This window comes from Sminthopsis crassicaudata, chromosome 5 (genome assembly GCF_048593235.1).
Source record: "Sminthopsis crassicaudata isolate SCR6 chromosome 5, ASM4859323v1, whole genome shotgun sequence".
Lineage (NCBI taxonomy): Eukaryota > Metazoa > Chordata > Mammalia > Dasyuromorphia > Dasyuridae > Sminthopsis > Sminthopsis crassicaudata.
In genome coordinates this window covers 232,021,726-232,036,318 of record NC_133621.1, presented here as the reverse complement: position 1 = coordinate 232,036,318, position 14,593 = coordinate 232,021,726, and the positions used below count along the sequence as shown (strand labels likewise).

The window sequence follows — 14,593 nt, the reverse complement described above, 5'->3', positions numbered from 1 at the left end:
AGGAGGGATTAGGAAAGGCTTCCTGTAAAAGATGGGATTAAAAAAGCCAATAGTCAGAATAGAGGAGGGGGAGCATTCCAGGCCTGGGGAAAGAGAAAATGCCAAGAGATGTGAGATGAAACTTTGTGGAACAGCAAAGATAACAATATACAAACAAGCTATATTCATCCTGCCCTTGTTCCAATATGAAGAAGGATCATTAAGAATTCAATGGCTTACAAAAGGAGATTTTTCTTCCTAGAATTAAACAAGTGAACTGACCCCTTAAAGAAAGCAGCTTTTTTTTGGAAATTAGAATAGTGGGGCTAGATCTATGAAAACTCCCAGATATAATGCAAGATCTTCTCAAGACTTCTACCTACCTAAGGCTTCATTTGTTTCTTAATGGACACCCCTGGGAACAGGACATAGTGCCATAAAAGACAGCACATCATGATGGTAAAGGTAATCTGGGAAAGGAAAACTCCAAGGCAAACTCCTAATAGTACAATAAAAGAAAAAAAGGTGTTGCCTCAAGAAGAGCAATGAAGGAGGTACAAAAACCCCATTCCCACAGATACCTAGAACTAAAAAGCTACAGAGCAGAAGCTGGTACTTTTGGCCACAGCATGCTAGAAATCAGGAAGCTTTACCCTAAAGGGAATCTAGGGATCCACAGACAAGATGAATGACAAAGGAGATGGAAGGGCAGAAGGATAAATGGCAGTGTGCCCTGATTACTGGCTCTGAGACTAACAATTATAATTATCTAGGAGAACCTCATATAACTAGAAAGGAGAGATTGTGCAATCATTAGCCCTATGAACTGCCTCAAAAAATGTTTCTAGGAGGAGAAGTGGATAAGAGATCCTTAGCAGACACTTTACCTCATGGACTACCCCAACTATTTTTCATCCCCAGGCCAGCCAGCATTGGCTGAACCTAACTTGAGAACAGTCCTTCCCACTGATCCAAACCTTAGGGCTCAATTCTCTTTCCACTCATACGACCAACCCAACCTTGATTTGGACAAATCCTGTCTGGCTCTGCAAAGCATGGCTGACAAAATCCTTGACTTTCCAAGAGAAAGTAACAAAGTTCTATTACTTTAGTTAGGCAAGAAAAAATATATGAAGGAAAAGGAGGAAAGGACAGCCCAACTACTGGCTCTCCTTATCCTCCAATATGTGTGACTAGATAAGAGGAATATTAGGAAGATTCCAGGAAGTAAGTCTGAATCAATGGACCCTGGGAGACAATCTATAAGTTCAGGAAACACTGAGTGGATAGCCTTGAAAGTGCATCCTAAATGCTAACCAGTTCTCTAGAACTGGGCATTTTATATAGAGATCTCAAGCAGGATCAACCCCATAACTGATATTTCCAGTGGTCACATCTAAGCCAACCAATGACTTCATGGTCTATTAATTTGTATTTTGACATATTTTGGCATTATATATGTTCACATATAGTGCAAATGGGATTTAACAATATTAAACAATTCCTGAAACCCTATCAATATTTGTCAAAATCTGGGAATTGGTCTGGGCTACAATCAGATAGATTTGTAAGCTTAATAAAGAAACTCACCTCAAGGAGATTCCCCAGGCAAGCAAGCACCCATAGGGAGAAGGCCTGCCAGACCAGTATGTACCATAACAATACCTTACCCACACAACTTTGAAAGCTGTTCTAGGTATCCTAAGGTGAAATTTGTGATTGAGCATCTGATCACTGTACCAGAGAATATCGGCTGAAATTTCTACTTATAATACCTGCCCATCAGTGAAGAACTTTGCCCTTCCAAAAAAGGGAATCACAGCAAGTTCTTGTACCACTTAGATAGAGGTAGCATTTAAAATGCCTAGTTAATCAATGTTAAATCATAATGTTCAAAAGATATGAACTCACACCATCACATTGGCAAAGATAATTTAAAAAAAAAAAAATAACAATTATTGGAACCTGTGTGAATACAGGCACTGAAGTGCACCGTGGGCATACCAAACATAAAGTGGTTCAAACATCCTTGCTAAGCAATCTGGAACTATGTCCCAAAAATCAGTATATACCCCAAAAAGATCAAAAGAACAGTAAAAGGAGGTAGCTAGGTGGTACAGTGGATAGAGCACCAGCCCTGAAGTCAAGAGGATCTGAGTTCAAATCTGGGCTCAGATACTTAACACTTCCTAGTTATGTGACCCTGGGCAAGTCACTTAAACCCCAACTGCCTCAGCAAAAATTATAGAAGAAGAAAGTAAAAGGATACACAAACATATTTATAGAATCTTTTTGTGTTGTTGCAGCAAAGGATTGGGAAACTAAAGGAAATGGAAACTTTGCCATCAGTTGGGTAATGGATGAACAAATGATTGTAATGGCATATTACTGCATTATGAAAAAATAACAAAGGGGATGGATTCAGAGAAACATGGGAAGACATGAATTGATTCATAGTGAAGTGAGAACAATTTTTCCAATGGCTACAATAATATAAAGGGAAACAACTGTAAAAGAATTAAGAAGTCTAATTAAACATGGTTTCAGAAAATTGATAAAGCATGCTTCCTTCTTCTTGGCAAAAAGATGACAGACCAGAGGTGCAGAATGAGACATGTTTTCAGCTATAAGCAATCTGTGGATTAGTTTTGATTGATCATGCTTATTTGTTATAAAGGAGGACTTCTATTTGAGGGAAAAGGAAACAGTGGTAGTGATGTAGGGGAAAAAAAAGAAGAAAAAAGAATGTCAATTCTTCTCTAAAATATAACGTTCTCTGTGAGAGCAGGTTTCATGGGGGGCTTCTGGGAGCAGCCTTAGTTTCAGCTCAAAATAATAATCATCTCAAATGCAGCCAGGAGCTAAAAGTTCAGATCCTTTATTGTCTCCTTCAAAATAGCCCAGTTAGCGGGCTTATACCCCAAGGAACTACTAGAGAAGGGAAAGGGTCCTTTATGTGCCAAAATGTTTGTGGCAGCCCTTTTCATAGTGGCTAGAAGCTGGAAGATGAATGGATGTCCATCAATTGGAGAATGGTTGGGTAAACTATGGTATATGAATGTTATGGAATATTATTGTTCTATAAGAAATGACCAACAGGAGAAATACAGAGAGGCTTGGAGAGACTTACATCAACTGATGCTGAGTGAAACGAGCAGAACCAGAAGATCATTATACACTTCAACAATGATACTGTATGAGGATGTATGCTGATGGAAGTGGATTTCTTCAACATAGAGAAGAACTAATCCAATTCCAATTGATTAATGATGGACAGAACCAGCTACATCCAGAAAAGGAACACTGGGAAATGAATGTAAACTGTTATTTTTACCTTCTGAATCCAATTCTTCCTGTGCAACAAAAAATTCGGTTCTACACACATATATTGTATCTAAATTATACTGTAATATATTTAACATATATAAGACTGCTTGCCATCTGGGGGAGGGGGTTGGGGGAGGAAGGGAAAAAATCTGAATAGAAGTAAGTGCAAGGGATAATGTTGTAAAAAATTACCCATGCATATGTACTGTCAAAAAATGTTATAATTATAAAAAAAAAAAAAAAAAAAAAAATAGCCCAGTTAGCTTTCTTAGAGGCCTATTTCTTTCCTTGGTTCCCCAGAGCTCTTGCTGCTAGTCCTTTGTCTGTTCCAGCTTCTGCCTCTAGCACCCTCTGAATCCAAAGCCTCCAGCCAGCACAAAGATGGAAAATGGAATGAACCTGACTCTTCTTCAGAGAGTGGGCTTGTGGGAGCTCCTCCTTATAAATATTCTCTCTTAAAGGTGTGAACTCTAATAAGTACTAAGTACATAAGCATTGTATCTATTAATTCCAGTGACTTAGCACCTTGTTTCAAGTTCAGGTCCATAACAGTCAATGAAACATTTTAAAAATGGAAGAGAGCAGAAGGCAGTTCAGAGAAGGACTCGGATAAACAAGGCAATGTGGGTACTACTGACTATATATACTTTTTAAAAACAAGTTATATGTATTAGAGATTCAGTTTTAAATTTCATATTTTTTGCTGTGTACACTGAACAGTTTACATTTGTTAATATTTGGTAATATCAGCAAGAGATCCTACAATCATATCAGAGATGAAACTATGCCTTTAACCCAGACTCCCTCACATCTTCAATTTCTCTAATCCAGTAATAGCCACCTATTGACTTAGAAAACCACAAATTTTGTGGTTTTCTATCACCTATATTTTATTGTATTTTTGTTTGTTTTGTTAAACATTTTCCAATTATATTTTAATCAGCCATACATAGGCTGCAATTTTGACATTTCTATTCTAATCTATAGGATTAGTCTGGTATCCAGGATCTTACTTTTTAAAAATAAATTCTGATAACTGTATTTCAATGTAATTGGTTTCCTTTGTAATTCATTATGTCTTATTTTATGCATTTAAAAATATCGAAAAGAGATCCACAGGTTTTCACCAGAAAGAAACTGACAAAGGAAAACAGGATATAAAAAAGATCAAGAACTCCTGACCCACTCTATCTAAAGTCACTGAATCTCTCCAACAACAATTTCTCTCTAGAAATTGGAATTTCTGTCCCAGAAAAAAAAAATATTTTTTTCTTTATTGTGGATAAAAAATTACATCTACTAAGTATGCAGCACTTTTGTTGGAGGCATTATGGTATTGTGGAAAGAGGACCAGAATAAGACTAAAGAGATTTAATGATCTAGTACATACTCTGCTATAAATCAAGTGTATGACCTGGAAGAACTCAGCTTCTGAATCTCAGCTGACTTATCTATAAAATTAGAAGCTTTGGAAAAGACGATTTCTAAGATTCTCTAATGGCTCTAAAACTCCTATTATCTTCATAACCTCACTGTCAATGGCAAACCAAGTCCACACAAGTAATAGGGATGAAACAGGAGAGGAAAGGAATAAGCATTTATATAGTACCTACTGTGCTAAGTACTTTACAATTATCATCTCATGTAATCCTCATAGCAACCTTTCAAGGTAGGGGTTGTTATGAGCTCCATTTTACAATACAATAATGAGGCAAAAAGAAGTGTGACTAGAGCAGTAATGAAATGAACCAGCTACACCCAGCAAAAGAACTCTGGGAAGATGACTATGAACCACTACATAGAATTCCCAATCCCTCCATTTTTGTCTGTCTGCATTTTGGATTTCCTTCACAGGTTAATTGTACACTATTTCAAAGTCCAATTCTTTTTGCACAGCAAAATAATTGTATGGACATGTATACATATATTGTATTTAACTTATACTTTAACATATTTTACATGTATTGTTCAACCTGCTATCTGGGGAGGGGGTTGGAGAGAAGGAGGGGAAAAAATTGGAACAAAAGGTTTTGCAATTATCAATGCTAAAAAATTACCCATGCATATATCTGGTAAATAAAAAACTATAATTAAAAAAAAGAAGAAGAAAAGAAAGAAAGAAAGAAGAAAAAGAAGCGTGAGTATCTGAGATTGGATCTGAATTCAAATTTGAATTCGGGTCTTCCTGACCCCCAGATCCAGCACTCACTACTGAACCACTCTTACTTAACTCAACGTTTCCACTCTCTCCATTGCAGCTACCCACAGCATCTCACCCTGAGAAGACTAGTACAACAGAAAGTAAAACCTGAAGTTAAGGATGATTAACATGTGAAGATAATGAACCAGGAGAATATAAAGAAACAAGGATCTATCCTCTCTTAATCTACCCTCTCTTAATATTCAACTAGGACAGAGTATAAAGTTTTTTAAGTCCCCAAAAATAAAGAAGCTGGGAGTTCTGGGTTAGGGAATGCAGGTTAAGCAAGAAACAAAGCTAAGCAAGGAAGCATATCAGGTCAATGGAAGTTCTGAGGCAGCTCTAGAGCAGCTACTATAAACAAGTTGTATCTCTTTACACAGATCTTAATTCCATAACAAAAAGAAAAAAAAATCCCTATAAAGCTTTTAGGCTTACGAATATGAACAATCATTGAGTCACTTCAATCTGACTCCTTCTCCCACCTGTAAAATTAGTATAAATAATTCTCCCTACTAGAGTATCACCTTACAAATAACATACCTTTTAAAGGATCTCAGAGCACTTTGTACATGCTAATAATATTTTCACAGGATCTGAAGCAAGGGAAGTGAAACAGGAAGGAACTGCAAAGAACACCTTTCCTGTAAAACCATAATAATTTATGTATTACTCTCTTTCCCCTAACCCATCCTTCAATGACTAAACACAGAATAATTCACTCATTCAAACAAGAATATTTCATATAATTATACACAGTTCTTTTTGATTAAATGCTCTTTTGCACTCATTTAAAAAATCTTTGCTATAAGGAATAACCAACTCAGTGATGACCACCTACTCACATATGACTGAGAAGATGAAGAATTGTTTTTAAACAATGTCATTTTCCAATAAATCGTTCAACCAAAGTTCCTAGTCTTTCCTTTTCTTTGTCTCAAATGAAGGTGATGCAAACATTTTAAAAATCAATAAGATGAAAATAAAATGCATCCCCAAAATAAAATTAAAGACAGAAGGAGCTCCAAAGCTTTAGAAATCTATCACATATATAAAACTGATTTAAGCAGTCACCATTCCCTCTCTTCAAGCTATTCTTCACCTCAATCATTGCAAGCAGGCAAAGTGGCCTGAAATGGTTTTTTCTGAGGGAATCAAAAAAGAACTGAAAACAATCCTGTGAAATCTTGATTCCCTCCAAATTCTCTTTATTCTCAAGTCCAAATCTCCCCTCCACAGGCTAGAGCTTCAGAATTCTTAAGGTCACTTTCCTGACATGTAAGTGATAGGCAAGAAGACTGTACAAAAACTTTATGTAGCAAAGGGGGCAGCAAGAGTGGCTGGATCATGCCCTGGGTCTAGAGTCAGGAAGACATGAGTTCCCCTTGTGACCAACTAGGTAACCGATGCAGTACCTTCTGCAGGGCTATAATAGAGATAGTAATGAGAAAAATATCATACAAAAATACTTTTTATTATATTATTATAGGAAAGTTGTACAGATACAGTTCTCTCTCAAACCAGAAGACAAGGATTCTTCTTTTTCTCTTTAAATATATTACCAAATTGGAATGATTTTTTTTTCCTGATTCTGCTTCATTTCAATTTGGGTGCAAAGTTTCTGGAAAACTAAAAGCAATAACCAAGAAATCCTAATCTTTGCCCAATCTAGTAAAACTCAGATCTGTTATTTCCACTGAATTAATCATTCTGGAGCTAATGCTTGACTCTGCTCTCTCCAAAGGGAAGGAGTTCCTCAGGCTTTGTCCCCTCCCAGCAACTCTCTGGGACAAGGGAAGACATCTGCAATCTAATTTCCTCTCCACCTCAGCTTCCTTTGTCACTCCACTGAAAGGATTAGATCTTTCTGTCAAGATAAGTTCCTTTTCCCATCAGCTGTGATGGTTTTCCCGGGGAATGGGGGTGGGGGGCACCAATAAAATTGCACCTCACCTGGACAGCCTGAGCTGGAGTCCAGCATATTTATCCCAACTGTTTTAAGGCTAAAACAAAATTTTCTTTACAAGCCAGACAATATGATGTATAATGGAAATTTCCATGGATTCAGAAAAAAACTTTTTTTTTTTTTGGGGGGGGGGGGGAGGAGGGAGGGAAGAAATCACATCAGATAATCTCCCGTGGACAGAGACTCCTCTCTACCTCAGTCAAAAATATATCACTGAGCAAAAAATAAAATTGCAAATAACAGGAATGAGGCAAGCAATTAATACCATCCCATCATATTTGCAACTAAAAACTCTTGACTAAGTCTATAGTATCAGACTTGTAAATTAAAAGATAGGGGACTTTCTCTGAAGTCTAGGGAACCTCTCCTTGTGAGGTCTGTGACCAGAAAAGGGATCTTTTTTAATAAGATGTTGTGAAGGTCCTTTTCCCACTATGCATTATCTCAGCCAACTCCCCAGAGCTAGAAGAAATTTTAAAATGTATTCCAAGTTCTTTATAGTTGAGGAAAAGTCTTGGCTTCTCAGCCCTTATGGCTCTCACTGACCAGCCAAATGGCACTTTCCATGGAAAAGAACATTGAACTGGGAATCAGGAGACCTCTCTTCTACTCCTATCTCTACAATTAAATGGATCATCCTGGGAAATCACATCTTTGTTTCAATGCCCTCATCTATAAAATTAGGTAGTTGAACTAGAGGGATCTAAAGGTCCCTTTCAGTAACAGCTGTAGTGCTTTCTTCTCTTTTGGGAAGTCACCTGATCTTGACCAACAAAGACTTTTGTTAGTTTTTATAAGTCTACCCACCCCCCAGTTCTGCCTCCTCAGGTCTAAAATTTTAGATTCAAGTCCAAGTCTGCAATGCATTTAGGAAAGGTAAAAACAGCTCCTAAGTATTGGTTTTGTAACCCCTTCTAACTTCTTTGTTCTATATGACAGAATGCTCAATGAGAAATAAAATCTTACCTCTGGACAAGGCCAGTGTAAGGCTGTTCTAGCTGCAATCAAGACTTCAAAACTTAGGAGCCTAGAATGGTTCTCTTTCTAGGATAAGAAAAGGCACAAAGAACCACACCCATACTCCAAGTAACTGAACACTCAATACATCAAGATACACAATGGGGAGATGAGGTTCAAAATGGGAGTAAGGAATCCTAGGAAGCTTTGTGATGTCAAACTATTAAAATAAGCTAACCCTGAAAAATAGCTCCACCTGTCTCAGTTTCTCCTACTTAACTCTCCTTAATCATAGGACAGAATCAGATCCCTGAGCTAGAAAGAATTACAGAAGCATAGATTTAGATCTGAAGGTGACCTCAAAGGATAAATGGTACAACCTCATCAATTTCAAATGACAAAAATTTAGACTCAGAAAAATTGAATGAGTTGCCATTGATCACATATTAGGGAGGTCTGAGATGGGATTTGAACCCAGGTTTTACTGACCCCAAGTCCAGCATCATTGTTATGTTACCTTCTTACATACACACCTCACTCCCAAATCTTTACAGAAGCATCACTGGTTTTGGATACTGTGCTAGTCCTTGCTCCCCACCGAAAGAATATTTTTAATGGATTAGTCCAGGAACAAAGATGGCAGATGCCTCAACCAAACAGCTCCAGTTTGCATTTCCCTAGCAAGTGGGGGTGGGGGTTAGAGAGGGGGAAGAGATGCTATCACTTAGTAACTGGTTTTACTTAGATATCTGAATTTAAAAGCTTTACTTTAGGGAACATAAAGAACCTCAGAAACCAACTACCTCCACCCATCAAAAATCCTCTTTTTGGTCCAAAATTCCCAAAGAAACTGACCAAGTAAACAAATAAGGCTGAGACATCTTTTCTCAGAGGGATTCTTAATGTAATAGACCAAGTGGTTCTTGATTAAACAAGAATTTTTTTTAAAAATCAGTACAAAAAAATGAAAAAATTCTGCACACACAAAAAAATTAAAATTAGATGAGTAACAATTCATTGGGAAAACTTCTTTGAAGAAAATTTCTCTGACTGCTACTCAAAATAGAATCAATTACCCAATAGATAAATATGAATGGGAATTCTCAAAAGAAAATTGACAAGTTATCAACAATGAAGGGGACAATGTTCCAAATTACCAATAATAGGAAAAAAGTAAATTAAAACAACTATGAAGTCTGACCTCACATCAGACTGGCAAAGATGACCCAAAAAGGGGAAGGTGATAGTTTTTGGAATGGCTATGGAAAAACAAGCATATTAATGCATTCACCACCACTGGAGTTAAGTCTTTTCTGGAAAGCAATTTGAAACTATACCCAAAAAGTTACTTACTCTCTGACCCAGAGATACACTAATAGACTTATTATACCTCAATAAAATCAAGAAGAGGACTCATCTACCAAATTTATAGCAACACTATTACAAGAAAGAACTGGAAAGTAAGATGATGCCCATTCAAAGGGAACAGTCTCAGAAAAGCCTGAGAAAACTCATGAATAAACTGATGGAGAATGAAGTGAGAATAAACAAAACAATTTATGCAACAGCATTGTAAAGAACTTAGATAGAATTAATTCTGATCAATACAATGATCATTCCCAAGGAAAAAATGATAAGCATGCTGCCTTCTTTATTGAGGTGATGGACTCAAGAATACACATTTTTTAAAAAATAGTTTTTATTTACCAGATATATGCATGGGTAATTTTACAACATTGACAATTGCCAAACCTTTTGTTCTAATTTTTCCCCTCCTTCCTCCCCCCAGATGGCAAGTTAATCAATACATGTTAAATATGTTAAAGTATAAATTAAATATAATATATGTATACATGTCCAGTTGTTTTGCTGTACAAAAAGAATCGGACTTTGAAAGAGTGTACAATTAGTCTGTGAAGGAAATCCAAAATGCAGGTGGACAAAAATAGGATTGGGAATTCTATGTAGTGGTTCATAGTCATCTCCCAGAGTTCTTTCACTGGGTGTAGCTGGTTCAGTTCATTACTGCTCTATTGGAACTGATTTGATTCATCATATTGTTGAAAATCACCACATCCATCAGAATTGATCATCATACAGATATACACATTTTTAAAAGCAACATATATGCAATATTTGTAGCTTCATAGACAATCTTCTCTGTTCTACTTTGTATATGGAAATGGACAAGTTTTTAACATTTAAATTTAAAATAAAAACATATTTTTAAAAAGACAAAGGAATTATCTTGCAGAGATTCCAGAGACAACACAAATGTCTAACTCTCACTCAGCAATATTTGTTAATGATCAGAGTGAGGTGGCACACCAAGACTCCTGAGGATGGTTCTGACACTCAACTTTCCACATTACATCTTAATTTTCCTATTTTAGAACAATTATTAAAGGTCTCTACTTCCACCCTCCAAGAGGGAACCTTTGAGAACTCCTGAAAGGAAAGTTCAAAGCCCCAGGAAATACTTGGGGGGCTATTAAGGTTGAGAAAAATTCTGAACTCCTCTCGGGCTGTCCCTGAACAATAACTACTCCCTTACTCTAGAGAAGTAAGGAATGTTAGAGGACATCTGGAAAATTACAGAATTACAGAGTACCCCAAGGATAATCTATTCTAAGCATTTTTATTTGTGTTATAGACCCCTTTGGTAATCTGGTAAAGTCTACAGACCCCTTCCCAGAATGTTATTAAATATATATAAAATACATAGGATTCCAAAGAAAACTAATTATATTGAAAGCATTATTTAAAAAAAAAATCCTTTGTTATAGTCCAACACTAGCAACTTGCACAAAGCAATTAGAAACACACTATTATCTTAGTTCTCCTTTTTCACAGTCAATCCAGCATCTCATATAATCCAAAAATTCTCTCTATGACCTCCCTGATAAGTGGATTGCTTGAACACTGAGAATTACAGGGAACTTAATTAGTATAAAGCAGCCTATGCGATTTTTAGACAGTTTTGATAGGAAGCTATATTAAGCTAAGCATCTGACTCTGAAATTCCGCCTCTGGAACTACAAAGTATAATTGTAATCTCCACTTCCCAATTTCTCTTTTCCGGGCTAAATAACTCTATGTCCTTCCATTTTCCCTTATATAACCTAAATTTCAAGTCTTTTTACCATTTTGGCTGCTCTTCTCTAATCTTAAGTATAGAGCCCTTAAAGATTTCTCTCCAGAATGGTATATATTTATCAGTACTATCTGAGATAATTCTGAGATAAAATCTGCTATAAATCCAACCAAAGAAACATCATGCAACTTGCATTTCTCTCTTTTGTCCACAAATGTATCAAAATTGCTGAAATCTGTATGTGCTGAAAAGAATATACTAGAAAAAAGTTCTAGGTCTTCCACAGATTAGCTGTGAGATTATGGCTAACTCACTGAACCTGTTTCCTCTTATGTGAAAATGAAGGGTTTACATTGAATTGTCACTTTTAAAATTCTATTTCTACAGCATCCCTCGTGTCTAATAAATCCTTTTAAAGCTAATTTAAAGCTCATTCTTTTCCTCCAATTTTGAAAGTTTATGTATTGGTCCTTTGAATTTCAATTTCCTTGCTCAGGGTAGTACCCTATTTCAGCATAGTAGGGATTTCCAGGCACCAAGAGCTCAGCTTCCCTCCCATTCTTTACCCCAACAGTTGAGCTCTTGTTCTCTGGCATCAAGTCCCTGTCTCTCCTTCTCTGAGATGGCCACAGGACATTAGTAATTACTTAGTCATCCCACTGGTCTATGATCAGGGGATAAGAAAGAGTTGGAAGGGGGAGGAAGAAGGAGCACCAGAGGATATAATGAGGCGGTCCCAGTGTCCTTACGCCACTTTTTGAGTTCTAAAAAGCAGAAAATTGAAGTCGTCTAATTATACATAGTCGTTTTCCTTCAGAAATTGTCTGGGCCTTTTTTGGTCTGGCTTGGACTGAACTGTCAATTGGGATGTTCAAGGTCTCCGAGATGCTCCACTGCAAGTCACCAGATTTAATGTCCCCATTTCAAGCCTTCAAGAAGGCGGCTAGCTTTAGTCTGTCACCGCTAATGGTCAAAGGCCTGCCATCCACACAAGGAACATGATTTCCTGCTGCCCCGGAGCGGGAACTCCAGGTGGACTAGAACTTCCTTCCCCAGCAACTTATCTCCTGCTTCAATTACAAACTGCTTCAGCTTCCAGTTCACTTCTCAAGCATTCCCCCCGCTCCATAGAGAGCCTGACTCTAGTGCCCAGTTCCTTCCTGCTGTCCCTTTAGTAGACGCCTTCAGGCGTTTGGGCAACCACCAGGGCAGAACCCTTGTTCATCTGTATCTCTACATTAGCCCTGAAAATAAGTGTGGTAGAAAAAAACAAAAACAAAAAACAAGAAGGAAAAAAGAGGGATGAATGATGGAGTTGTTTCAATTCCAAGCGTACGTTTGTCACACGCACAATCTTCTGGGGGTAAAACTGCTGAAAACTTAGCATGCTTGTAGGCAGAATGGCATCTTTCCTCATTCCACTCTCCCACATCCCCAAGCACTATCATCCTCCTATTTCCTCCCTCAAGCGGGGAGAGGGCCCACTCGGAAGAAACCTCCATGTTAACATCCAGCGGACTGATCGAGTCAAAGCGACTGGAATAACCCAGAAAAGTGGGATGGGAATTAGGCTTCTAAAAATCCCAACTCAAAAAAGGGGGGAGGGAGCTTTTTAGGAACAGGAGAATCTACGACTTCCCCCTTTCCTTTGCATCTCTTTGGGGCACAGAGCCTCTCACAAAATGGGAGAATAATAAAAGTTGGTGGAACTTACTGAGTTGAAAAGCTTAGGGATGTAATGGAAGCAGCATGGGGGCAGCGAAGGGAAGAGACTAACACGGCTACAGAAGGGAAGTGGTTAGTGAAACCCCCTTAGGTCCAGGGGTGAAGAAGGGGGAGGTGCCCACACTTCTCGCTCGGGTCCCTAAGCAGATGAGGACGGAGGAGGACCCTGAGGGCCGAGCGAGCGCTCCTCCCCCCAGCCCCGGGCGGCCGGACGTAGGATGGGGGCGGGAGGAAGCAGGGATCGGTAAGCCTAGGGGAAAGCGGAGTCGGTGGCGCGGGGCGCTCGCCGGAGCGCGGGTGCCCGCAGGTAGTGAGCAGGGGTTGGTTAGTCTCACCAGCACCAGCGTGAACCTCTCCTCCAGCTCGCAGGGCTCGGGCATCGGCATCCTGCCCGGGGGCAGCAGCAGCGGCACCGGGGTCGGCTCGCCCGGCCCGGCCTCGGCGCTCTCCAGATTGCCCATCCCGGCGGAGCCCCCCAGCTCCCGGCGCTCGGCTCCGCGGAGTCTGCGCGCGGTCTTCACGCCGTCGCAGCCGCCGTCCCTTCAGCTTGCTAGCGAGTATTGTGGACGGGAGGGGGAGGATTCGCTCCCTTCAGGTTGAGAAGTCGGGCCGGGGCTAGAGGAGGCTCCCGGCGGGAGGGGGAAAGCGAAGGAGGGGCTCGAGGGGAGCGAAGGGCTCGAGGCTCGGGCTGGCGCTCAGACGCGCAGCCTCCCGGGGTCCCCCGCCGAAGCCCCACGCCGCATCCGCGCGCGCGCCAGACAGAGCGGCGTCGAGCCTCGCACCCACTGCTCCCCCTCCTCGCCGCTACTCGCTCCCCGGTTCTTCTTTTCCTACGCCTTCGCTCCCTTCGCTCCCCTCCCCTTCCTCTCTCCCACCCACTTCAGTCTAGACTCAGCCTCCCTAGCGTTCCACTCTAAACCTGGCTCCATTCGCCACCCATTCATACGAGGTCCACCTCCCTCCCGCGGTTATTGGACAGATCGTCCCACCTCTCGTGAATAATCGACTAGAGTCTTAGCCAATCATAGAACAAAGAGCCTCACCATCTCGCCTAATCCCACCCCGTCTCCGCCCACCAGGGGACGAGGAGCGCGCCCTGGCGACGCCTGTTGGGAAAAACCACTGCAGCAGCCCCGTTATATCTACAAATTGCCTGGCAGAGCTAACTCCTCCCGCCCTAGACTCCTCACTCCGTGCCGCCACGAAATTAACCTTACCCCCCAAATTCACCATGCTGCACTTGTGTCTCTCTGTAATTAGATAATAAGATTTTGAGCAGTGAGGGGACTTAAAGATCCCATCTCCCTTTTTTGCAAAGAAAAGGACTGAGGGTGTGAGAGGTCAT

At 39.8% G+C, this 14,593-nt stretch overlaps 1 protein-coding gene across 3 annotated transcripts in view; it reads right to left on the bottom strand.

Annotated features, from left to right (window-relative positions):
• Positions 1–14,083, bottom strand: part of FMNL3 (formin like 3) — an 83,751-nt gene extending 69,668 nt beyond the window's left edge. For 2 of the 3 annotated variants that reach the window (XM_074270449.1, XM_074270451.1), the window contains exon 1: positions 13,584–14,082. In XM_074270449.1, coding sequence (XP_074126550.1) covers positions 13,584–13,709 — 126 coding nt within the window. In that variant the 5' untranslated portion in view covers positions 13,710–14,082. Of the gene's footprint in view, positions 1–13,583 lie in introns of all 3 variants that reach the window. The other variant, XM_074270450.1, reaches the window with a different exon arrangement.
• Between the last annotated feature and the right edge of the window lie 510 nt (positions 14,084–14,593).